The sequence below is a fragment of the Triturus cristatus genome, chromosome 5_2 (genome assembly GCF_964204655.1).
Source record: "Triturus cristatus chromosome 5_2, aTriCri1.1, whole genome shotgun sequence".
NCBI classification, from domain to species: Eukaryota; Metazoa; Chordata; class Amphibia; order Caudata; family Salamandridae; genus Triturus; species Triturus cristatus.
The window spans coordinates 6,783,311-6,810,607 of record NC_140588.1 but is presented as its reverse complement, the minus strand read 5'-3'; the positions used below and the strand labels follow the sequence as shown (position 1 = coordinate 6,810,607).

At 48.9% G+C, this 27,297-nt stretch overlaps 1 protein-coding gene and 1 long non-coding RNA gene across 2 annotated transcripts in view; one reads left to right on the top strand and one right to left on the bottom strand.

Annotated features, from left to right (window-relative positions):
- LOC146822581 (uncharacterized) overlaps nucleotides 1-23,325 on the top strand; it is a 38,622-nt gene extending 15,297 nt beyond the window's left edge. The window contains exon 2 of the long non-coding RNA XR_014962057.1: nucleotides 22,809-23,325. This is a non-coding gene — a long non-coding RNA (uncharacterized LOC146822581). The remainder of the gene's footprint in view (nucleotides 1-22,808) is intronic.
- Nucleotides 1-27,297, bottom strand: part of DNAH5 (dynein axonemal heavy chain 5) — a 5,853,083-nt gene that overhangs the window by 5,211,482 nt on the left and 614,304 nt on the right. The window contains exons 7-8 of the mRNA XM_085606747.1: nucleotides 928-1,104; nucleotides 471-584 (exon numbers count right to left, since the gene is read on the bottom strand). Of these exons, the coding sequence (XP_085462873.1) occupies nucleotides 471-584; nucleotides 928-1,104 (291 nt within the window). The remainder of the gene's footprint in view (nucleotides 1-470; nucleotides 585-927; nucleotides 1,105-27,297) is intronic.

The following is a 27,297-nucleotide window of genomic DNA, read 5'->3' as shown; positions in this document are numbered from 1 at the left end:
AGAGCAAAAGAGACAATATAGCAAGTGGCTCCTGGGTTCATGGGTACTAAGGTAGTAGGAAGACCCAGTACCCTATACACCAAGGTCCCATATTCCTGAGCATAGTTCTGTGTTTGTGCAGAATCCCTGCAACACATTCACCCAAGTACAGGTTCCTAGTTAGTAGGTTAAACTGCACACACAAGAGCTACTTACAGGTAGCAGGAGAGCTACTAGTAGCTCACGAGCTACTTGTCGGAGAAGCCCGCAGTCCAGAGCAATAGTAGCTCTACAGTTAGGGCATCACTTAGCATTAAAACAGCTTTGTTTACTTTACTAGTGTAATGAAGGTATTCTGACTGCATAGTTTTAAACCAGATGTTCATACAAAGGCTGTATTGATACAAATATGTCATCATGAAACAATAAGCATATACATCTTACCTCCCACCTCCACCCCAACCCTTACAGTGCTAATCATTAGTACTCACAGGATCATAACTGTATAGTGGGTCGCAAAATTTTTCCAGGGTATACAAATATTTTACGTTGTCTTTGGCTTCATTTGCTGAGTCAGTGATGCGAGTATCCAGTTGTCTCCACATCTAAATATAATATAGATATAAATAATTTGTCAATTTTCGTTCTTCATGTGTTTAAGAGAAATTTCTCATACCCAGGACATACCAGTCAAGAAACATAATGTTACTGTTCATTATTCTGTCTTATATGTCTGAACAGTTTAGGCAATGCACACTTTTTAATTTACCTTCAAAGGCTGATAGAGGTACCCCAGAAATTCCAGTGAATATGCACTCTGCGAACTCACCCCATGTACAAAGATATATTGGCCACTTCTCACATTTAGTTAAACACAGTATAGACACTTCAACAGTAAATTATTCTCTAGGTGAATCTTTTTTATTTTAAAATGTAACTCGCAAATACCTTTAGCAATTTAGATTTAGCAGCGGTCAGCAATCCTATCACTGCCTTCACATCTGGGTTTTTCAGCTGATCCAGCAGGTAATTAAACTTGGACAGTCTTTTCTTCCAATGATCCAGTTCTGCTCGTGGCCCAAGGTCATCTGCCTCCTTGCGCAGCTGGTTACTAGCAGCAAGGACCTAGGAAAGGAAAGCAACACAATGTTTCTTTTAAAGACAGAAGTCTTCTGGGTATTTACATCAAACATTCACGGTCACTTAAACAATCAATTCAATCTCTATCTACTGGATATGTGTGGCTTGATATAAAAAAATATGTCACTACGTTTATAACCACAATACAGTCAAACATTGTCACACTTTGCTAAACCACTCATTCGCCACTCCATACTTTATGTGAACAGAGGCTATCAAAACTTTCATATTGTAATCACGATTTGACATCGTTAGCACCTTACCACAAACCCTAACCCCAAAATCTAATCACAAAACGTAACCACATACCATAAATCTAACAACTACTAACCATAACATTACTCTAGATTTCAATGGTATATAAATATTATGCAGATAATGTAAAGGTCAACTGTGGGGTGTCATCAGACATTCCCCTAGGGTTAGTTAAGAAGAAAGGATGGGGACGAATGTATTAGGCATTGTGTCCCTACTGAGATTAGCTAGACAACACATAATTCAGCATAGTCAATTAAAGATGCCTCAAGACAACTTAAGACCAGAGTTATAAACCACTGAGGATTATTAAATAATTAAATTGTAGTACAGAAGGCAAAAATCAATGATTAGTCAAAATACATGATAAATCAAAATAGGGAATTAGCACAAGGCTCAGTCAAATGCAGCAAGGGTCTGACTTGAAGTCAAGTCTCAGAACAAAAATATGCTAAATCCTAAGCAAGAGTCAGACTGAAAGGGGTCTACTCTCAGAGTCAAGGCAAACCAGACTGGCTCAGCTCCAATTTTGAGGTTTTCTAAAGAAAAATACACAGCTGAAGTCTCTACCAGTCATAACACATGATTTAACACGGCAGTAAATAGCATCATGTTAACACCATCCCATCAAGGAATATTAATATGAGCCATTTTGAACTTATGTCATCGGATGTGACATTATAAATCTAGTTACATACAAAACAATGACAAATTTATAAATGAATGGGCCTACACAGAACAGGCAGGGAGAACCCTGAATTTTTAAAATCGTAAGGGAAAATTCCATCGGAGTAATTCGAGAACAGCATGTCTACACAGCCATAACAGGAGAAAGGAAAACAAACATCATGGCTTTGTTGAGATCGAAGATGAGTCAGGCTCAATTTGGGCCTAGTTTGACCATGCTAAGGAAAAAGCAAATTGCAAGGTGCAGTATTTTTCGATTTATGTACTATATGTTCACGGAGTTAAGCACACATTATTTAATAATCAAAAAACATAAAACTTTGTTTTCACTATAAAAGTACACAACAAATTATTCATAAAATAAAACTACAGAGTAAAAATTGTGCAAATGTTTGACAGGTTCAATAAAAAAAAACTCTCCATTATCAACACCATGAATCTCAGTAGTACGTTTTTCTGATTCTCAAGGCACTGCAAATAAAATTAAATACAGCTAAGCAAAAAGATTCATTAGCTAATTGTTGGAAATTAATCAAAGTAGCTCTTTACTGCTTAATATTTAATGTACGAAAAGTGGAACTGAAAATCGTTTCCTAGGGCCAGAGTATAATTTACAAAACGACATAAAGGTGCAGATTCCGATCCTGTAAAACCCGGGTACGAATGGTCGTACGGAGCGTATTCTCCGTACGACTCGTACCCGGGAAATGCACCTTACAAACCAGCAAGTACGATTCGTACAGAAATACCATTTCCGTACGAATCGTAAAAAACTACGTGCGATGAAAAAATACCCACAATTCCGATCCGGGACATCGCGTACGTGACGTCCGGACGGAGTCAGGCAGCGTTCTACGGACCAGCAAGTATGATTCGTGCCTACGTCACTCCGCACGGATCATTTTTTACGGCAGCCAAAAACTCCCGGGAAATTGAGGACGACGCGAAGAAGGAGCAGCGGCACGCGACGGACAGCCATGGACCCCATCCTACGTGTCATCCCGGCCCTCCTAGCCTACGACCTGGTGCACCGAAACCGCCGCGCACGCCACAGAAGGTCAGCACAACACCCAGGGGCAAAGGGGGGGCGAGGGGCCAGAAACATAACCGCTACCTAATTTAAAAAATACCATATACTGCCCATACATTGCCTCCAGGGTCTGGTCACTTCGGGGGGCGTGTCCACCAATCCCCGCGTACGCGTACCCGTCACCACTACAATGGTGGTACGGATCGTAACCACGCCCTCCGAGCGTGGGTACGGCCCGTACCACACGTACCCCTACATCACCACTCCAATGGTGGTACGGCCCGTAACTACGCCCTCCGAGCGTGGGTACGGCCCGTACCACCATTGGAGTGGTGATGTAGGGGTACGCGCCGTACCCATGCCCTCAGAGCGTGGGTACGGCCGGTACCACGCGTACCCCTACATCACCACTCCAATGATGGTACGGCCTGTAACCATGCCCTCAGAGCGTGGGTAAGGCCCGTACCACCATTGGAGTGGTGATGTAGGGGTACACGCCGTACCCACGCCCTCAGAGCGTGGGTACGGCCCGTACCACGCGTACCCCTACATCACCACTCCAATGGTGGTACGGCGCGTACCCCTACATTACCACTCCAATGGTGGTACGGGCCGTACCCACGCTCTGAGGGAGTGGGTACGGCGCGTACCCCTACATCACCACTCCAATGGTGGTACGGGCCGTACCCACACTCTGAGGGCGTGGTTATGGGCCGTACCACCATTGGAGTGGTGATGTAGGGGTACGCGTGGTACGGGCCGTACCCACGCTCTGAGGGCGTGGGTACGGCGCGTACACCTACATCACAACTCCAATGGTGGTACGGGCCGTACCCACGCTTGGAGGGCGTGGTCACGGGCCGTACCACCATTGGAGTGGTGATGTAGGGGTACGCGTGGTACGCGCCGTACCCACGCTCTGAGGGCGTGGGTACAGCGCGTACCCCTACATCACCACTCCAATGGTGGTATGGGCCGTACCTACGCCCTCAGAGCGGGGGTACGGACCGCATCACCCGTACCTCTAGGGCACCAGTACATTAGTGATACAAGGCGTACACACGCCACGAATGTTGGCTTAGGGCCTGGTGCAGCATATAAACAGTATATTGGGGTGTGTTCATGGCCAGGACAGCAGTGTACAGCACCACTGGGGTGGGTGTCTGCCAAGGAGTCCCAGCAGTGGCTAGAGACATGTGATGGGTGGGTGCCTATCACTCCCAGCAGTGGACAGAGACATGTGAGGGGTTGGTGCAGAGGAATACCAGCAGTGGACAGAGACATGTGAGGGGCGGGTGCCTATCACTCCCAGTAGTGGACAGAGACATGTGAGGGGTGGGTGCCTAACACTCCCAGCAGTGGACAGAGACATGTGAGGGGGGGTGCAGAGGAATACCAGCAGTGGACAGAGATATGTGAGGGGTGGGTGCAGAGGAACACCAGCAGTGGACAGAGACATGTGAGGGGTGGGTGCAGAGGAATACCAGCAGTGGACAGAGACATGTGAGGTGTGGGTGCCTATCCCTCCCAGCAGTGGACAGAGACATGTGAGGGGTGGGTGCCTAACACTCCCAGCAGTGGACAGAGACATGTGAGGGGTGGGTGCAGAGGAATACCAGCAGTGGACAGAGACATGTAAGGGGTGGGTGCAGAGGAACACCAGCAGTGGACAGAGACATGTGAGGGGTGGGTGCAGAGGAACACCAGCAGTGGACAGAGACATGTGAGGGGTGGGTGCCTATCACTCCCAGCAGTGGACAGAGACATGTGAGGGGTGGGTGCCTATCACTCCCAGCAGTAGACAGAGACATGTGAGGGGTAGGTGCAGAGGAATACCAGCAGTGGACAGAGTCATGGGGGTGTGTACATCATGTTCAGATGAGCACAGCTCCATGGGTGTATGTACGCATCCCTAATGTTCGACTATGTTGATAGTGCCATAACAACACATCACTGACAGCAGTGTCCCACTCCCATGAGGATGGATGTCCTTCCCCCACTGCATTGAAGTACTGGGTATTTTAGTCCCAGCGGTGCAGGGGCACACACCCTATGACTTCGGGGTTTCACCCTGTTCCGGACCTACAGAAACACAGAGTCTTCTGGGTGAAGTCAAAGAATCGTTTATTGGCTGCAGACCAATGACAGATATCCTAGAAGTACAACAGCGTGTATGTTCTCAGGAGACTGCTGAAAATCATAGGAACGGACTTCTCCTTAAGTACAAAATATCATGCTCCAGGCACACATTCATTGGTTTACGATATGGTCATATAAAGGCATACATTACAAACGAAAAAGCAGAGTCATGATGACCATCCCACATTCCAGTTCGGCCAGCCCACAATGATTTACACAGGAAGGTTCAGATCCCATGTTTGAAGTAAATAGACCCCCCAATAAACATGAACATCTCCTGTTTTGGGAAACAAGTCATAAAGCAAGAACAAGCAGGTGTAGAAGAGATTAGCCGGGGGATTGTGTAGAATGAAAGGGTTTTATGACGGGTCAAGCCCTGATACGAATCACAGGTGGACGGAGGAAGGGGAGCTCGTGAGACCGGTTTGACCCGGGGCAGCAGAGCCAGCTGCCCAGGTCACAGAGAAGGCAGAGGGAAAGCCCATGTACTGTGAGGCCCGTATCAACTCCATCATAGCCTATGTGAGGGCAATGACAAGATGGCCGCTGCTTCCAAAATGGAACCCGCGTAGTTGAGCAGAATAACGTGTACACAGTGCATTCATAGCTAGAACGACACATGAAGCACTCGTACGTGCCGCATTTACCATTTGCGGTTCGCTAATACCAAGATAGACAGAGGTAGGGCCCTGTCCCCTACGCGGTTCCAAATATCAAAGTACGACAGACCCTCCTTTTGCCCTTACATAGGCAATCACTATACTCATCTTAATCCGAGTCTAGGTCAATGTTCACGAAGTCATGGAGATGTTGCTGTAGCATCATCCTATTGCTTAGCTCGTCCCTCGATACAGGTTTCCTTACACATAAGGTAGTACAGAGGCCACATATCGCAGGAGCACACTGTATACATAGACAGAACAGGAAAAGAATGGCTAAGATCATTCCAATGACCATCAGAACTTTCCAACCCCAGGCAGATATCAATTCCCAGAACCATCCCACCAGTGACCAATCTCCCTTATCCACGTGTATGGCTTCAGATATTTTATGGAGTTTGGAGATGGCTTGATACACTGTTGGAGCATTATCTGGTATGAAAATGCAGCAACTGGATTGGATGACCTTGCATACCCCACCGCGGTCTGCAAGAATAACGTCTAGAACCATGCGGTTCTGCAGAGTCATAAGGCGATCCGCTTGGAGCTCAGCTGTCAAATTACTAAGGGCACCAGCCGTTACATTGACGGTGGATTCAACCACACGAGTCAGCTGTCTCAGGTTCCTACTATTGACCATAGGTCCCCAAAACGGCAGGAAACCCAAGAAGAAGTCTCCTGCTTCCTGACCGGCAGTGTCCTCCTTACTAATCACACCTCTCACAACTCTGGTCTTGTGATAATCAGAGGCGGCAGTAAATGTCGGCGGTAGCAAGTTCGCAATATAACATGTGCCCGAGAAATCAGGGGGCAACCATGTATATGCTCGGTCATGACAGATGAAATATGTGCCCTTAGCAGCCAAAAACGCAGGGGAAAACTGTGACGGGAAAGTGTACGTTTCAGTACAGTCACTTCTTCCCAGTTGAGCCCTAGGGTTCTGACCATTACCCTGTAAGCAGAACCGACCCATGTGGGGTACGACCCAGATTGGAGATGAGATTTTTCGCTGTCTTTCACCCAGACTAATACTATACCCCGTCGCGTTCCATCCTACATAAGGTCTCAGCTCTTCTTTGGGAATGGATGAGTATGCATCAATATCTCTACTCATATCGGCAACTCCTTTCATCAAAGCCTTATTATTGGTGATGGGTCTGATGGAACGCGGTGGGCGAGGGGAGTATGTATCTAGAGCATAAAGAAACATGGTTTGGATTGCCCATGACGATCCATTGTAACTGTACGGTAGCACCAGGTAGGGAATACCCTTGTTAGTGGTATGTGGCATTAACCCACAGACCCAGCAATTGGTCGTATTCATTACCAGTTGGTGCTGGTGCAAGAGTTGGATAAACGAGTTATTTACGAACTCTGATCGTCTGGTCTGTTCGTGCTCAGGCAAAGGGTGAAAAGAGTGAGAGGAGGCAGTAGAAAGAAGTATAGGCTGTTGAGTGGGTGCAATGGGTTTTGGAGCAGAGAAAAACACACATCCTACAATAAACATCATGATACTACACAGTGTAAAAAGGCACAAAAAGACAAAACATTTACTTTTTACAATTCTACACATTCTGGCTTGAAAGTTCATTTCCTCAATCGGTCTCTCCATCTTACAAAACTCCATCCTCTACTCGGGCCGCTCGCGGTGGATGAGTTTCTTCTGCTAAGGAGTACGCCTGTCAGTCCAGGGAAACGCCCTAGACCAACCAGAACCGTCGACCTAGCGTCTTCGGCCTGTACCCCAAAGTCTTGGCACCGCGACCCTGCGGCAGAACCCGGATGGTGGTTCGAAAAACAAAAATCAAGAAAGTCCTTCAGATGGGAGAGCAAAAAATGTCAAAAGGGAAAAAGTAAGGAAATCTTTATTTGTCCATGGGCCTAGGTCTCAAATTATAGCGGAGACGGCCAGGTGCCGTTTGGTCTCGAAACAAAAGTTCAGGCTCAGTGGTGTCCAGTCGATTCGATGGCGGCACAGCTTCCTGCAAAATATTGTCACTCTCTTGGACTGAAGCTGTGTCTCTTAGGCGGGAGTCACTGAATGGTACAAAGCGAGGTACAATGTCTGTCTCTGAATCGGCGATACCCTCTTTGACCCACTGGTCATATGGCAGAGGCAAGGGAACTACCTTGCAGTGAGTACCATGAATCCAGTGTTTCTTCCCTTTCACTCGCACTGCTGATCTTGTCGAGAGAAGAACAAGATGAGGGCCGATCCAGCGAGGCTCGTCGTTGCCCTTACGCTGGAAATTCCGGACCAGGATCCACGAGCCAGGGTTGATGGGGTGTCCAGGAGGTTCAGAGGCTTGGGGAAGAGTATTATGTACCTGTTGGTGCAAAATACGCAGTTTAACAGTCAAATCATACAGGTAATCGAGCAGTACTGGATGCTCTATTTCGCTGAACTTCGTAGGCCTTGGCACACCCCATACGTTGGCCGGGCGGCCAAAGACTACTTCATAAGGACTAAGTCCCACTCGTGAGTGTATCGTCATTCTGGTGGACAAGAGTGCTAGGGGCAGAGCGTCAGGCCATTTAAGACCGGTGCTCGCTTGGATTTTGGCCAACTTGAGCTTTAAGGCTCCATTGTAGCGTTCAACTAGTCCAGCTGATTGGGGGTGATTTGCAGCGTGGAATTTCTGCCTTATGCCTAAACCTTCACATACATTCTTCATCACTTTACCCACAAACTCACTTCCGTTATCACACCATACCATTCTCGGCATTCCAAACCTGGGGAAAAACTCCTTCACAAGGGCTTTGGCTGTGGATAGGGAAGTGTTATCTTTCAGAGGATAAGCCTCTACCCATTTGGAAAAAGCACAAACAACCACCAATACATATTTCAGGTTGTTGCATCTTTCCATGTGAATAAAGTCCAGCTGCAAAACTTCGAATGGACATGATGGGGGTGCAAAGTGACCGGCCGGAGTTGGGGTTCCCCTACCAGGGTTGTACTTCAAGCATACTATGCAATTCTTGACCACATTCTCTGCACACTTGGGAATCCCAACATTCTGCCATACTGGAGCCAACAACTTACAGATACCTTTCGTACTGATATGTGCCATTCCATGCGCCATAGTAACCACTGGAAGCACATAGGCGTCAGGCAACAACCATCGCCTATGTTCTGTCAGGTCAATCCAACAACCATTCTCATCCAACTTACCCATACTCTCTCTCCACTTGCTTAACTCTTCTTCTGTAGCTTCAGCCTGAAGCGACTTCACACTCTCTATTGTGTTCTCACACATTCCCACATCATTAACCCATCTTGCGGGGCCTGCAACATACATTCTAGTCTTCACATTCTGTGCGGTTTCTCTCGCGGTCTCATCAGCAAACGTATTCCCACGTCCAACATCATCTGTGACTTTCCTGTGCGCACTGCATTTCATGATCGCAACTTGCAAAGGTAGGGTCAGTGACTCAAGGAGATCATTCACCAATTTGCCATTCTGAATTTTAGCTCCATGCGACGTCAGGAACCCACGCTCTTTCCACAAACGCCCAAAATTATGAGCCACGCCAAAGGCGTACTGGCTATCTGTGTATATGTTCACTCTCATTCCTTCAGACAACACACATGCTCTCGTGAGGGCGATTAATTCTGCTGCTTGGGCCGAATTATGTGGCACTCGTGCAGTTTCCACGACCGTGTGTAAAGTCGTGATGGCATATGCAGCAGTCGTGTCACCATTAGGGAGCTTGAAACATGACCCATCTACCCATAAAGTGCCATCACACTCAGTCAGGGGAGTATCTTTGAGATCTATTCTCCCTTTCGTTTCTTCTTCTGTTCTGAACAGACAGTCATGTTGCTCAATCTCATCTGAGTCTGCTGGAATCGGCAATAATGTGGCTGGATTCAGCGTATTGCATCTTTTTATGTGTATGTGATTCGCTAACAGTGTGAGTTCATACCCTGATAATCGCGCACTAGTCAAGTGTTGTGTCTTGGTTCTATTCAATAATGTGTCTACAGCATGTGGAACCATGACAATCAATGTGTTGTCCATTACCAGACCAGCAGATTGTCGGATAGACATCGCTGCAGCAGCTGTCGCTCTCAGACAGCTTGGCAATGCCCTCGCTACAGGGTCCAAGGTGGATGAAAAATATGCGCATGGGCGCGGTCTGTCAACAAAAGGCTGTGTTAACACTGACAACGCACATCCATCTTTCTCGTGAACATACAATGTAAAAGGCTTACTATAGTCAGGAGTACCCAACACAGGTGCTGAACATAATGCATTACGCAATTCCACAAAACTTTTCTGGCACTCTTCAGACCATGGGATAGGATTCGGCGTGTCTTTGCATGTTAATGCTAATAAAGGTTTTGCCAACAAAGAAAAACTAGGGATCCAATGCCTACAGTATGAGGTAATACCCAAGAAAGCACGCACTTCTCTCTGTGTCTTTGGCACACTCAACTGTGCAATGGCTTGAATTCTTTCTGGGGTCAGTCTCCTTCCCTCCTTCGATAAGAGATGACCTAAGTAGGTCACTTCTTGTCGACAATATTGCAGCTTAGAGAGAGACACTTTGTGATGGTAAGCGGATAAATGGCGCAACAGTGACAATGTGGCTTCTTTACAGATCTTCTCAGTATCCGCGGCGATCAGTAAATCGTCCACGTACTGGATCAGGATAGCGCCACTAGGTAAAACAAGTGCATCAAGCTGCGCTTTCAAAGCTTGACTGTATATGGATGGACTCTCGCAGTAGCCTTGGGGAGCGCGTTTGAAGCGGAAGCTTCGGCCTCCCAGACTAAAACCAAAAATGTCTCTGCTCTCTTCTGCAATTGGGATACTAAAGAAAGCGTTCTTTAAATCGATCACTGAAAACCATGCAGCAGAGGCTGGAATCATCGTTAACAAGGCGGTTATATCGGGGACAACCGGAAACTGAGGCACAACAATCTTATTAACCTCTCTAAGATCAATCACAAATCTGTAAACAGGTGGCTGTGAAGGGTCCGTTCGCTTTAAGACAGGTAAAATCGGACTATTGCAAACGTTGCCTCTTGTCTCTTCAATCACACCCTTATTAATCAAGTCGCTGACAATGTCTAACAATGCTTTCTGCCCTTCATTAGAGATCTTGTACTGGGGAATACGTGGCAGTCTGACATTAGCCTTTAGAGTCACCACATATGGTGGTATTTCCAAGAGGCCCACATCATTGGGACCAGTAGCCCAAAGGGCATCCGGAAGGGATGACAATTCAGGTGGCATCGTGTTTTTAGACAAATACATTGGGGAAACCACTTTCTTGCCTAATGTAAGTTGTACTCCTGAAGGAGAACAATACAGTGTAGCGTGCAATTTTTTCAACAAATCTAATCCCAGCAAATTCTCACCACAACCTGTTGTCAGGATCAGGGGCGCTTTCAGCTCGCAAGGTCCAACAGAAAGTGACATGGGACTGGAAATCGGGTTCCTAACTGGGGCGCCAGAAAAACCTACTGAAACATTTATATCGCCAGACAAAGGTGCGCCAGGGAGTTTTGAATGTATGATTGAACTCTTTGCAGCACCAGTGTCTAGTAGAAAAGGCTCCGTTACATTCGCTGTAGTCACCTCAACATACGGTCCACTCTGATCCACTGGCACTGAAACAACTCCCTCTCTCTGTCTATGGCTGTCCTAGTAACCATTATTTTCTGCATCGCCATCCTCTGCATAATAATCATTATTGTAATACTGTGCCGTATTACCAGTCGCGTTAGCTTGCTGATCAAAGCTATTAATGGCGCTTTGGGGCGGAAGAGGACGCGCGTTTTGGGGAACACTTCCACGCCCTCTGCCTCTAGGAGCTTGCGGACCACCTCTACCTCTTGCGCCATACGTATTACCGTTCCGTTGCATTAATTTAGGGCAACTATATTTAAAATGACCTTCCTCTTTGCAGTATGAACATTGGTTGGGACCTACAGGGACACGTGGTTGATAATACCCATTCATTTGCTGATTAGTCTGAAATTGTTGGGGTTGGTGATAGACACCTTGGGGTTGCCTATAATTATTCTGACCTCCACGTGGCGGATAGGCCTGCTGTAAAAGGACCTTTGTCTTTAATTCCTTCGTTTTCTTCTCCGTTCTATCTTTCTCGTCTTTATCTCTGTTTTCATAATATTGTGCAGTAGCCAGTATTTGCGCTGAAGAGGAAACGGCCCAAGAACTCTCTGAATCTTTCAACTTTTTACACAGGTCAGGGAGTAAATTCTGCACAAACTTATCCACAAACAACCGTTGGCCACCCTCAGTACTCATATCTTGCCCACTGTGGTCAATAAACGTTTCCTCAAACCTAGTAAAGAAGTCTGACACTGTCTCATCTTTCTTCTGCTTACATGCAGATAACTTGTCCCAATTTACGCGCATCGCAGGCATTATTGTCTTCATATACGTGATGATTCTACCAGGCAATTCAGCTACTAAAGGCTCTGGTTTCGCACCACCCGTTTGTCTAGCATCAGCAGCAACAATGTTAGCCCATGTATCCCCTAGTTCTGCATTGTGATCTACATTACGAATGGATCCCCACAGAGGCTGTGGAACAACATTACCAAACAACATGTCTATGTCGGCCAGATTCATAATGCATGACCCTGCCGTCTGTGACAACTCTTTATAATAACCTGCGGGGTTTTTACGGGGATCAGGCAATGTCTGCTTAAGTGCTAACACCTCAGAGCGCTTCCATGGAACATGCACCCAAACACGTTGGAAATGCGCTGGCACAGCGGGGTTATTGCCGACAGCTGCAACTGCTTCTTTCCATACCGGGGGAACTTCTCTCATAGGGTATTGTCGCGCTTTTGCCTTTTTCCCCACAAGGACCTCTTGTTCAAACAATGACTGTTGGCAATCGTCATTCCTTAAGGACAACACAACCGCAACTGCTTTATCTACTTCGCGGTCCACAATTATACCAGTTCCAAAATCGCACCTCACTCTACACAATTCCTGCGGGTTCGGATTTCTACCACTATCCTCCAATTCTTCACAGAGAATTTCGCACATTTTCTCAAATACATATCTCTGTTTCGGGGCATCCCATTGATGGAAAGTGTTGACAACCGATTCCACATCATACAGTGAAGGAAAAACGATCCATCTACGCGCCATGTGATCTATTACCTTTTTCTCATCGGGGTTAGGCAATTGGCTGCGCAACTGCTTACGCTGTAAACCAGGAGTTGCACCAGATGACCCAAAGAGAGGCGACATTAATGTAGTAACCACATTAGCTAAACGCTGTCGCGCTGAAGGAGAAGCTGAGGCGAGAACAGGGGGAAAAACAGAGGGAAGAAAAGAGGATGTAGAGACAGGTACTGGAGTGGTGGAAGGAAGAGTGTTAGGGGAGGCAGTTACTGGATTAGGCAAAGTCGCAGGAAGTGCGGGGGTAGTTGGAAGCACTACTGGAGGCGCTTGAGAAGACTGCGCTACAGGAATAGGAACTGGTTGCAAAGCAACTGGCGGTTGCGGCAAGGCTTGCAGTATATGCACTGGAGGTGGCATATTTACAAGCTGGGGAGGCGCCGTGGCAGTTTGAGCATACGGGGGTGGCGAACTCAACAAATGTGACATCAAGGGATCTTTCTCCTTTTCTTCTGACTCATCCTGCTTAGAATATGGCAAAGCTGGGTAACATTTGTCAATCCCTAACTTACGCTGCCTGTGCAATTGCTCATTCATTTGCTCCTCTTCATTGTCTTTAAATTGTACAGCTGCTTGCATTACTGACATACCTCTCTCTCTCTTATTCTTTTTCGCTAGCTTAATTTCCTTCTGTTTGGCTTCCTTTCGCCATAAGCGGAAAGAGTCAAACATCGCCGGCCGGGCTTTCTTTTTAAACAATTTAATTTCCAGATTATCTAAAATATCGGTATCAAAACTACCATTTTGGGGCCATTTTAAAACACCGTCTTTCCTGGTGTAGTGGATCCACACTTCGTTATATGCAATGGGGCCTACGCCATGTTTCACATAGAGCTCATAAGTTGGAGTTCCAACCGGAGGAACCGGACATGATTCCTCTAGCTGGAAATTTTTTCCACAACCCAAACAGAATAATCTACCAAATAGTCCAGAACCAGGCATCTTCGCTCACTAGTCCAGATCCAAACGTCAAAGGATTATCGATTACGATAGCCTCGTGAATACACGAATCCTCTGGCTTTGGGGTTTGCAAACACCAAATCACCAAATTACCAAATCAAACCAAACGATCCCGAGGGATACCAAAACAAATGGGAGACGCTCCACTTATACTTAACTGAATATTGCTGATCGATGACGTCACCAGAAGACTCTCTCGATTGTTTCGCTCTCTCAAACTCGTCAAGGGTCCAAAACAGGTCGATTAATCAGGGCAGCAGTCCTTCGTAGCCGTCGGGACGCGGAGAACCTCGCAGAAAAGACTTTCGGACCACGTCGACATGCAGGGGTCGATGAAGTGGCGGCCTTCCTCCGGAATTTCCACACGAAGCTCCTCACGAACCTCTGGCTTGGACTGGTACCGCTGAAATCGGCCCGAGTTGGGCGCCAAACTGAAGTACTGGGTATTTTAGTCCCAGCGGTGCAGGGGCACACACCCTATGACTTCGGGGTTTCACCCTGTTCCGGACCTACAGAAACACAGAGTCTTCTGGGTGAAGTCAAAGAATCGTTTATTGGCTGCAGACCAATGACAGATATCCTAGAAGTACAACAGCGTGTATGTTCTCAGGAGACTGCTGAAAATCATAGGAACGGACTTCTCCTTAAGTACAAAATATCATGCTCCAGGCACACATTCCTTGGTTTACGATATGGTCATATAAAGGCATACATTACAAACGAAAAAGCAGAGTCATGATGACCATCCCACATTCCAGTTCGGCCAGCCCACAATGATTTACACAGGAAGGTTCAGATCCCATGTTTGAAGTAAATAGACCCCCCAATAAACATGAACATCTCCTGTTTTGGGAAACAAGTCATAAAGCAAGAACAAGCAGGTGTAGAAGAGATTAGCCGGGGGATTGTGTAGAATGAAAGGGTTTTATGACGGGTCAAGCCCTGATACGAATCACAGGTGGACGGAGGAAGGGGAGCTCGTGAGACCGGTTTGACCCGGGGCAGCAGAGCCAGCTGCCCAGGTCACAGAGAAGGCAGAGGGAAAGCCCATGTACTGTGAGGCCCGTATCAACTCCATCATAGCCTATGTGAGGGCAATGACAAGATGGCCGCTGCTTCCAAAATGGAACCCGCGTAGTTGAGCAGAATAACGTGTACACAGTGCATTCATAGCTAGAACGACACATGAAGCACTCGTACGTGCCGCATTTACCATTTGCGGTTCGCTAATACCAAGATAGACAGAGGTAGGGCCCTGTCCCCTACGCGGTTCCAAATATCAAAGTACGACAGCATGACACAACACATGTGGGTGTGAGGACAAATGACACATGCATACCCACCCCTGGTGGATGCAGCACAATACACACACAGAGATCATGCCACAAGACTGTATACTCATGTCAATGGCCACTACACTAAGAGAGCCAAAGGGAACACACACTGTCACGCACATCCCAGGACTGATAGAAATGTACAGGTGCTGGGACAGGCACCAAGATGTTGCCTCTCATGGAAGGAATAGGGTGGACTTCTCACAGATACAATGCCCACAATTGTCAGTCAGGTGCTCAAATACCCTGCAGAACAAGTACCAAATGTGTGCTAGGCTGGGATAACATACATGCATAGTGCGGAAAATGCTGAATGTCGCCATTAAGGCATGACAACATACTCAATACACAAGTACAGTGACTAGTAAGGATGGCACAGACGATGCAGCCGGAGACATTGCTGAGCAGGCATGGCCATAGTTGAAGGGATCCGTCACCAACAAAGGAAATGTAGACACAGGTCAGCACAACAAAAGTGCAACTCCCTGCAGAGTAGATGTCAGGTGCCACAGAGGAAGGAACACTCCTTGGGACAATGTCTCCAAACACAAATAGCACACACGACCAAAGATACTTTGCAGAGCCATTGTGATGGCACGCAGATACCATGGTCCACCCCATTAGCATCAGACTACAACTTTTTCCTGAAACATAACACATTACCACCACCCCAACTCCGGGACCATCAGCACCCACATCAATACCTGAAATGCAAATGTGTTCAAACTGAAAAGAAAATGCTTTATTCAGCATTAAATGAAAATGTATTTAAGGACACTATGTACAAAGGCACATGGCCAGTCCAGATCAGAAGTCCTTGGGGGGGACACATGGCCACACGTCTCCCCTAGCTTGCCTGCACATTAGAACCCTCAGGTTCGTCGAATGGGGAGGGGGATCATGTGGGGAAGGACCAGGCACTGCAGGGACAGGAGGTGTAAGGGTAGGTGTGGTGGGTGCAGGGACGGACGCCTCCACCACAGGGGGTGGGGCAGTGCCAAAGGTAGAGGTCAGCTCGGCACTGCACACTGCTGCCAGGTCGTCCAGCATCTCCCCTTCACCCGAAGAGAACACAGCCTCAAAGGAGGGGGGGGGTCAGAGTGATGGGGTGCAGTGCTACTGGGGGAGGGGAGGGACAGGGGGGGGGGACTCAACTCCCCTACCCGTGGAGTGCCGTTTCCGTTTGCGGGCTGGAGAGCCAGAGGGGCTGAGGCCCAGCACAGCCAAGTAGGCCTCTTTTTTAGGATGTGTGGTAGGGGAGCCGAGGGGAGTGCCTTTGGAGGGACTGGGTAGTGCGCCATGCGGCCTCGGACTTTGGCTGCGTGTATGCCTGTGTGCCCCAGACCCAGTGGGTGTGCCCTCATCCCCCTGAGTGTGCGTGCCAGGAGGAGTGTGCTTGCCCTTACGTGGTGGTGTGCTGCCTGTGTCTGGTGGGGTGCGTGCTTGGGAATGTCTGTATGTGCTTGGGACAGGTTTGGGAGTGGGAAGTGTGGATGGTGCAGGGGTAGGGGGGGACGAAGCGCTGCAGGAGACTCACTGCTGCCGTCAGTGAAGAGTACATGGACCTCAGCAACATCCGTTGGTCAGACATCGCTGATGACATTCCCTCCATGTACGACACCATCTGTGTCATCATTCGGGTGTGGCCATGGAGGACATTCAGCATCGATGTCTGGCCAACCTGCAACTGCCGCAGAATGTCCACAGACTCTGCAGTGAGGGCAGCAGGGGGGACAGGGCCAGGGGGTGCGGTGCCTGGCACGAAGGAGACACGGTGTTGCCTAGCACGGACAGAAGGGACCGGAGCAACTGGGAGGGTGTTGATGGGAATGGAGGGGGCGGTGACAGATGTAGTGCTGCTGCCAGGTGTCGTAGCAGCCTCCGCCCCCTCGTGGAGTTCAGCCTCGGACCCGTCAGCGTCGTAGTCAGTGTTGTCACTAGACAGGTCCTCCGCCTGACTCCCCTCGCCCTCCGTGCCACTTGCTCCCGTAGACTCAGCAGCAGTGGTGGCAGCGGTGCTGGATCCCTCCTCCACATCTGTGCAGGTGTCTCCCTCGGTGTCCTCCGATGATGCTGTGGGCAAGGTGAAGAGACAGAAAATAATCAGTCACCTGTATACAACAGACACATGAGTCCAAACAAAAATGTCACAGTGCATATCAGGAAATGCATCATGAGTAACATCTAGAATAGTCCGCACATATGTAACCCTGCACTCCCCAGTTGGTTGACCCACCATGGCACTTGGAAACAATGGAGATCATGACACAACAGCAAATAACTTGATATCGAATTATACTGAGAAGCTAGTGTCTGGGGACAGTTGAGCACAACAAGACTATGAAGCCATGCCACCTCTTGTTCACTGTGAACGAAACAGTATTGGTGCACCCAAGGCCAAATAACACACCTCAATGCTGAAGGTGTCCCCACACTCTGAGACCTGTGAGTACTTTGGAAACCATAGCCAAAAACATTGCAATCCCTTGGGACTCACAACACTTTACACAATGTACATGTTTAGAATGTGTGAATGTGCCACTTTGTGAACAGAAGACACATCTGCCTGTATGACAGAAGTCACACAATGATGTGCACACAAAAATACATTTACACAGTCATTGTATGAGCTGGCAGCCGAATTCTAATAAGCCACTGTAAAGAAGAAATGGGGTATCAGTAAGTACATATACATGGCACCACGGTGGTCTGGATGACTTGACACTCGTAAGTTGGTATCAGCAACAACCAAGGACTTACACGCATGCAAACACACTGTGTGAACATGGATATGTATAATCAGAAAACAAGAAATCAAACTGTGCCTTCCAGTAAAATGTACCAGCGTGTCCACGGAAAGTGTAAAAGTACTTTATTTTGCACTTCCCTGGGAGACATCTGTCATGCAGGCACATTATTGTCCTTCACAACCAACTAGCAAAATGAAGCATATGAAAAATTGAGACATGTTGACAAGTGTAGTGAGTGCCAAGGTACAATACTTATTGACTAAAAACTTGAATCATGCCACCTGTCACATGGACATCCGTACCATGATGACACAGTTGGCAACACATCTGACCCACTGCCTGTCATGTGGAGTGGCACACATGTCCAAACACAGGACAATGCATTAGCTAATGGGCCTGCAATGTGTCGGGATAAGGAGCACCTGCACTGAGGAGACACCCTCATGGCAAGCAAGAATGTCCACACAGATGTCAGCATACACAGACCAAACTACGTAGCATCTCGACCACACACTGGTGGCAAAAATGGATGAGCATGAGCCATGTATTTGCATTTTTGACACATGCTGCAAAGCACAAACATTAAACCCAGCACAACATGACTGGGTCACTGCATGTTGAGTGTCTGTTCAGACAATTATCACACACAGGTCAGACCCGGCAAGGAGACATAAGGTTTGGACATGTAGGCCTTGTCCGCACAAACCCCCCATACCTGAGACAATGTTATTGAGACAGATCCAGAAGTTACACCTCTTAATCTGGGTTTACTCAAACGTCCATCAAGAATTCCTAAATGTACTCCACATCACCTCGTGAGGCTGCCAACACATATTTGTGACCAACAACCATCAACAGAGAGTTGTACATAGACACACAGGCACTGCCCAGTGTGAGGATGCACAAGCAAAATGGGGTCAGCCTGTACAATGGGCATATGTAGCACACTTTAGATAAATACAAATGAGGGCAGGGAACTATGCCACAGAGGCCAAACAATACTGAACACACAGAGAATGGGCACAGTGTTGGATGACACACATGATTCTGATGCAAGGGTGTCTTAGGGGACTGTAGTGGGAACACTGCTCCATGGTCCTGGAATTATCTGACTGTAACATGAGCTACCGTCCCGGCACTATGCATATCTCCCACTCATGCACATCATGTCTGAGGCCACAACATCGGTCATGCATGCTGGAAGTCTGTTCATTTGAAAACTCACACTCCTATGTTGAGACTCAGCATCATTGCCAACTAATATGGACCCCCAAATGACTGAACAGGACAGGGCACAGGCAAGGTAACAACACATGTCTCAGACCTCCCCCCCACATGATGCAGAAAGCAATGTGCACTTGGATTAACTGCCAGCCTAGATGACCATGTGCAATAGTGATTACACACAGACCAGGGAACACATGTCAAGGAGGGGAAGGGAGGAAGAACAGCACCGTTTGACTTTGGGGAACAGGATATGCACTGCACAAATTAACCCTCGCTGTGTATCCAGGCGACTGAGCACTTCCAAAAGCTGGTGACACACAACAAACACACATGTACCTACCCCCTTCCTGCTGCTGCAACTCCTGTAACCGCCTATCCAAGTCAGGGAAGACCACCGCCAGGACACGCTTCATCTGGTGGGTCAGTCGTCGGCCCCTGCCGTGCTTGCATGGAGGCGAGTCCTTCAGCTGCCACCGGGCGATCCTCCGGGTCCAGCACCGGATGTCCTGCCAGCGTTTCCTCACCTGGGCGAGGCGCCGACTGCGACCCTCCACCGATCTCACGGCCCTGACGGCCCGCTTCCATATCTCCCCCTTGGCATAGGCAGTTACCTGTGATGATGACAAAGTGAGACAACATCACTACACCTGCTCCATGTCACAGAGACACACATTTGAACATCTTTGATATGTTGAACAGGGCATAGTATGCTGGCAACAAATAGCACCTTTGTCATAGGGACATTAGCCTATGTGGAAGCCCCAATGCACTACATGGCATTGAAAGTACACAGGTGGCATGAGGGGTGCAACACACTCCCTGATCATGGCACACGCTGTGCATCACATGCAACACCAGGCTGATGGACAGCACCTCCAAGCAGTCACATGCCCCAGGCCACTGACGCAACCTCAGCAGAGTACACAGACACACACAGGCACAGATCAATCACCTGCCATTGGCAACAGCGGATACAAACCTCACTCTGCACATGTGCTTCTTGCCTGTGGGGTGTCACTGGTGTGGTGCTAGCTCAGCAAGTCAGACACACAGCACGACTTACTTCTCACATCAGATGGGTGGAGCTGTTGCCTCCTCCATGCAGCTGGGGTGCAACACTCCACATAGACACTCACCCACATGACAAGGAACATTCACACACATCAATGTCCAGGGGGTGTACACATCATTTGGACACTCTCACCACAGCTCCACTCAACTCACACACATCTGTGGGTACAGTCACCTTTCACACCGGGGGGGCCAGGGAATCACCTCTGGACAATAGGACAAAAATTGCCCTAAGGATTGGGCAGGCTGAATGTGCCATGCACTATGCAGTGAATGTCACAGTAAGCACAATGCAAGTGAGGAGTGCACACAGGAACTACATCATGCTCTGCATGGGAGACATAAGCCATTCCCCCCCCCTGGGACCCACTCTAAACAACATTGCATGTCTGTCACACCTAGACACAATGCCAGAAGTGACACTCACAAAAAAGGTGCACAGTCAAAGCTAGTGGAGTCAGCACTCACCTGCTCCCCTGGTCTCCCATACAGGCTGGTGTACTGTGGGAGGATGACATCAAGCAATGCCTCATTCTCCTCATGGGTGAAAGGCTGGGCCCTCTCCACAGACCTTGACATGGTGCCAGAGGAAGCACAAGCAGCAGCAGTGGTGTCGAGTGAAAGGTAGTGCAGGCAAGTGCCCTCTCATGGGTTCTGGCTGACTTATATCTGCCTTGCTGGGCTGTTTCATTTACAGGAGTACAGAGTGATTGGTCAGTCTCATTTGCATCCTACGTTTCCTCCAATCCCTTTAAACATACCCCAGTGAGGGCCTTTGCATGGTTCAAAATTTGACTGTGAAGTCAACAACCACTTTGCAACATTGTATTTAGTTGCCAACTGCCTTTTCCAGGCCACATGATTGAAAATTTGAACTTGAAAATCGGTATCCATGACAACCAGCATGCATTTAGGCCCTAATACTTGTCCCTCATGTGTCCCTATGTAATTTAGCTATCCACACACAGGTACTGTGCGTTTCACACGTACCCCTACTGCACCAGTTGCACAGTGCGTTTGACAAGTAGTTGTACGCCCAGTGTGTACACGTACATGTACGACCAGTGTGTACACGTACGTGGACACGGTCGTACACGTACGTGTACAACCGTAGTCCACGTACGTGTACACACTGGTAGTACACGTACGTGTACACACTGGTAGTACACGTAGGTGTACACACTGGTCGTACCCGTACATGTACGACCGTAGTCCACGTACGTGTACACACTGGTAGTACACATATGTGTACATACTGGTCGTACACATACGTGTACACGCTGGTCGTACACGTACGTGTATGACCAATGTGTACACGTACGTGTACGACCAGTGTGTACACGTACGTGGACTACGGTCGTACCCGTACATGTACGACCGTAGTCCACGTACGTGTACACACTGGTAGTACATGTACGTGTACACACTGGTCGTACACGTACATGTACACACTGGTAGTCCATGTACGTGTAAACACTGGTAGTCCACGTACGTGTACACACTAGTAGTACACGTACGTGTACACACTGGTCGTACACGTACGTGTACGACCAGTGTGTACATGTACGTGTACTACCAGTGTGTACACGTACGTGGACTACGGTCGTACACGTACGGGTACGACCGGTGTGTACACCTACGTGTACTACGGCAGTGTGCATGTAGTACAAACGTGTCAAGCACTGCATCACTGGTATGGCACAGTCACCAACACACGCAAATGTCCCCTGATGCCAGGAACAGGGACACTAACACCTGACATCTAAGTACCAGCGTGCCCCGATGTGACTATGTCCTGTATGTGTCATGTGTTGCCATGAGCATGCTGTTGGTGTTCCGTCAACTGCATCTGCTGTTGCTGCATCCAACATGTGTCTGTGTGTAGATGGGCATGGCACACATATACGCACACCATGCCACGTGGATTCACACGTTACGTGTGTCTGGATGCTTCAAAGATGATTTTATGACATGAGGACATATCTGCGCCATATCCATGTCTGTGTTTTCGTTTTTCACGTGTACCCCTTCATCACTATGTGTATGATCTGTACATTTCCAATGACATGTGACCTGTGCGTCTAGCTTGCCGCCAGCAGTCTGTATGAGATGACATCCTTCAAATGCAGATATGTGGATGTATGTCACTCCTGTGATGTCTCTGGCTGTTCACTTACACTGGCCCACAGCTAGTTTCGGGCCATGTCATGTAGAAGTTGACTATCAACGGGTGTAGCTGGCTTGTCGTAGGAGGATCACCTGGCTGGCATACGTGTCCTGGATGTATTGCACAGACTTGACTCTGTATTTAGCAGATGTGTAGTAGCAGTTGAGCATGTGCTCAGTTCATTGACATTGATGTTGTTATGTACTAACTGTTCGTTATTCCTTCCAATTTTCTGCAGGGCACCGCCTCTCCCCCGACCAATGCCAGACTTGTGCCATGAGGGAACGTGACTGCATAAGACGTTACCGCTTCTTGCAACAGTTGATTGAGAACTTGACCGCAAAGCTTGAACAACACCTCCAACCGCGACACAGGTATCCTACTGCGCTGACCCCCAAGATGAAGGTGATGGCAGCCCTTCGTAGCAGTCATCTGTGATGGGACTGTGGATTCTGATGAAGGCATCAATGTGTGTACAACTTCCCTCTGAAACATACGGGATGCTACGGGTGGACATAGTGTGGGACATCCCCATGAGAGGATCAATGGGGAATTGCAGACCCTCCGTGTGCAGCAGGGGGTGTTTGGCTCACTCCCTTCACTTGTGTGCCAGTTCAATGGATTTACAGCATCTGTGTTGTGAAGGGGGTGTCCAGTGTAGGTCCCACATGTTCTGCCAAATGACCTGTGAGTCTGTTCATATTGATGCATTTCCCTAGGTGTGAACCTGAGTAATAAAGGTGTTCCTCACCCTCCAAGGTGCCTCATCTGTGTCAATGCAGGTCTCTTGCCACTTTGCATGCGGCATCTCTGGCATATTTGTCAAAGATTGTGCATATGAGTCTATGTGTAGTTTAGCAACATGCATGCAGTTCTTCAGGAATTTGAAGATCCATTGTGCATGATGTCCATGGTTGTGTATGTATTTGGGCATGTTGGTGACCACAACAGACCGTCAACACCTGCTGAGGGTGTGTATCCTGTGCGCAGCTCGTCCTTCAGTTTAATGATCCGGTGTCAGTCATCTTTGGTGATTGTGCATCCATTGTCTCTGGGTGTGCCATGGGAATCCGGACACTCCTTCCTTTACATACGCCTGTTGCAGTAGTCCTTTCTGACATCCTTGTCTTTGTGTGCAACTAGTGGCATAGTTTCCAGGTCATGCCGCCTTCTGCTGCGGCCCCTGCAGCAAGGGCACAGAGAGGTTACAGATTCGGCAACACACACACCTCAAAGATGCTCCTCCCTTCCTCCCTCCACACATTCATTTGGCTGGCATCAGCTTGTCTGTGCCACTGTTGCGCCCACGCGGTGCCAAAGGCTGGACCGTCAGCACATGCAACGTGCGCATTGCACGAACCTCATGTCCTTACATGACTCACATCACACCACAGTCTGATGTTGCAGCCACCCTCCAAGCATTGTCCATCCAAGGAGCTACCGCCTGCTCTCAGGCATACCCTAGGCGCACACACGACACCTTTGCATGATGATTGTGCAACTCCAACTGCCTACACAGCGCTGCCCCGCCTTCCAGGCCCTGTCACACCAACCAGGTAATGTCCCTCCTACTCCCCACCGGCTCCGTACACCAGCAAGGCCATGGGAGTGGGACTCAAGACTTCAGAATGTAGTATAGTGGCATAATCTGGCACATGGCCCAGGTATCATCTCTCAGCGTGTCAATCTTCAATGTGTCCAGGTCCCCCTCACCGGCATCACATGCACACAGCACCTCTTCATCAGCTCGTATGCCATTGACAGCCAGGTGCTCCTCACCCTCACCAAAGACGCAGCCATTGGCAGTTCCAACATTCAAGAAGGCATGAGATCAATTGATGAATGGCTGAACATCAGCCACCTGAGGCTGGACTTGTACATGTCTGAGGTAATCATCTGAGGATTGTCCCCTTACAGGTGGGTCAACTGCTTGTGTCCCACCCGCAAGAGCCCTGCACATGCACCCAGTGGCCACGCACACAAGATGGTGTGCATCATGGATTTGTCACTCACATTTGCCATGCTAATCACCAGCATCTGTACCTCAGGGTGCAACACCCTCTGCATGATGCACATGATCCACAGATAGATCGACTCCAGGGAAAGACAGACCATGCCCCAGGCCCATGACACCAGCCGTGTCAACTACTGTCCCGCCCTCTACGGAGCAAGTACATCCTAACTCCTGGGAAACCAGTCGACATCCAGGCTGCATGAGCACACCTCAGCTTCAACATTCTGCGCCCCAGCCACATCACCGTCCACCAGAGATAGCTGCAATGTATCACTGCAGGATGACATTAAGACTCCTCACCCACACTCAGGAGGCAGGCCACAAACCCAGTCCCCACACCAACCTTGGCCGTCTGTCATCCGAGACCCCGTTGTGCCAACTCCGTGCATCCAACCTTGCCCTGGCCACCATTCTTCACATCCACCGTACTCCAGCATGCAGGACATAGTTCTCCCACCTGGCAAGAAATACCTGCTACTCCCTCCCCGGCAACATCCACATGAGCCATGACCTCTACACCTTCAGGATACTCTTCCCAATTGGTCTGTCCGCACAGTAATGCATGCCCCCCCTCAGCAGCTTGAGGCCATCACGGGTGAGTATTGTGCTCCATGTCTGTATAGTATGATACATTGTGACCCATGTGTGTCCTGTCCCAGACTCAGATTCCAGGGTATGGATGGCTGGAGTTAGTTCAACATTCATGCATAGTTTGTCCTACCTCGCCGCCAAGACCTGGAACACCCTCCCAACCCACCTACGACTGACCCAAGACCTACTTGCCTTCAGATGACTCCTCAAGACCTGGCTCTTCGAGCAGTATTGGAACCCCCCCCTTCAGCGCCTTGACACCCTCACAGGTAAGTAGCACGCCTTATCGATTGTTGATTGATTGACGGTGCCTGCTGGTGGGTGCAGTGTGATTTGGCAGTTGGTCTCCCAGGTGATGTATCTGTCCCCCCATGGAGCATGCTGCCATGTCAGTGAGTGTGAGTTCCTGTCCTAGATATCTGAGCTGGTTGTGTTTGTGTTAGATTTTGCAGTTGTCACAGGAGGGCCTTGTGCTGCCTACAGCAGGGCCAAGTGTCAGCTACCTTGTCAGTACTTTGCCAGTCCCTGTGCATTGCGCATGGTGCATGGGTATGTACCGGGGCCATATGGGCTGAGGGCAATGGTGTCTGTTTCTGAGTTGTACAATATGTTTAGTGATCCCCACCCTCCCAGCATCCCGGACATCCTGTCTTGGGTTTGTGGTTTGTGTAGGCTGGGACATGGCATGGCCTTGCTTTGTAAATGGGGCATACTCATGTTAGTGGCATGAGCGTTGTTTGGAGTGTGGTTGTGTCAGGTGAGGGCTTGGGGGTAGGTGAGTGCATTTGTTGTAGTTGGGGTGTGGATGTAATTCCCCCCATGTTACGTGAGTTGTTTGTGTACTCACCAGGCTCTCGAACTCCTTTGACTCCGTGTACTCCCACCGGCGGAAGCAGGGCCATCACCTTCTCCTCCCAGGGATGGTAATGTATCGGTCTGCGGGGCAGCCCACCTCCTGTGATGTTACTCTGGGCGTATTCCTTGTTCATTTTGCGCTTGACTGCCCTGCACAGATCGTACCACCTGGCTTGACATTCATTCCTGGTCCTTCTGATGGGCGCAACAGCATTCACCCGATCGACGATCCTCTGCCACAGGTTAGTTTTTTGGGATATGCTGGTCTGTCTGACCAATGTTCCAAAGAGCTGTGGCTCGGCTCTGATGATTTCGTTTACATGGATGTCCAGCTCCTCCTTTGTGAACTTTGGATTTTTGTCTGTGGGCATGGTGTGGGGTGTGGGTGTGGATGGTTGTGGGTGTGTGGGTGTGAATGTGTAGGTGTGTGTGTATGTGTAGAGGGGGTCTGTGTGAAGATGGGTGTGTGAAGGTGTGTAAGTTAAGGTGTATGGGTGCAGTTGTTTGTGTGTGATGTCTGTCAGCAGTGGGTCTGTTGCAACGGCTCATGGTTTGTGATTGTGGGCCCTTTTTATTGGTCCATTTGTGGGTGTGGCTGGGTTTGAACTTTTGGTGGGTGTGTTATAAGAGGTGGTTGTGAGTTTGGGCCTCTGTTTGACTGTTTGGATGTGCCAGGTCAGTCTTTTAGTTGTTTTTTGTCCTGTAGATGTGTTTTGTGGTGTTGTGCGAGTCGAATTGACGGTCCTTGTGCTGTTTTACGTGTAGGTTAGGTGCGTCCATGGCTATGTTGTTGTACAGTGATCACATGTGCAATGGTTTTGTACGACTCATACATACGCGATGCTGGGGTACGGTGTTGGGGTACGGTGCGTCCAAGTACGGGCTGGGGTGGGGGGTACGGGGCGTACATACGCAAGTGCTGTCGTGGGGGTACGGCGCTTACATACGCGTGTGCTGGGGTATGGCGCATACATGCACAGGTGCTGTGGTGGGGGGTACGGCACGGACATACGCGTGTGCTGGGGTACGGCGCGTACATACGCGGGTGCTGAGGTGGGAGGTATGGCGCGGACCTACGCGGGTGCTGGGGTACAGCGCGTACATGCGCGGGTGCTGGGGTGGGGGTACGGCGCGTACATGTGTGGGTGCTGGGGTGGGGGGTATGGCGCGTACATACGCGGGTGCTGTGGTGGGGGTACGGTGCTTACATACGCGGGTGCTGGGGTACGGCGCGTACATGCGAGGGTGCTGGGGTGGGCGGGTACGA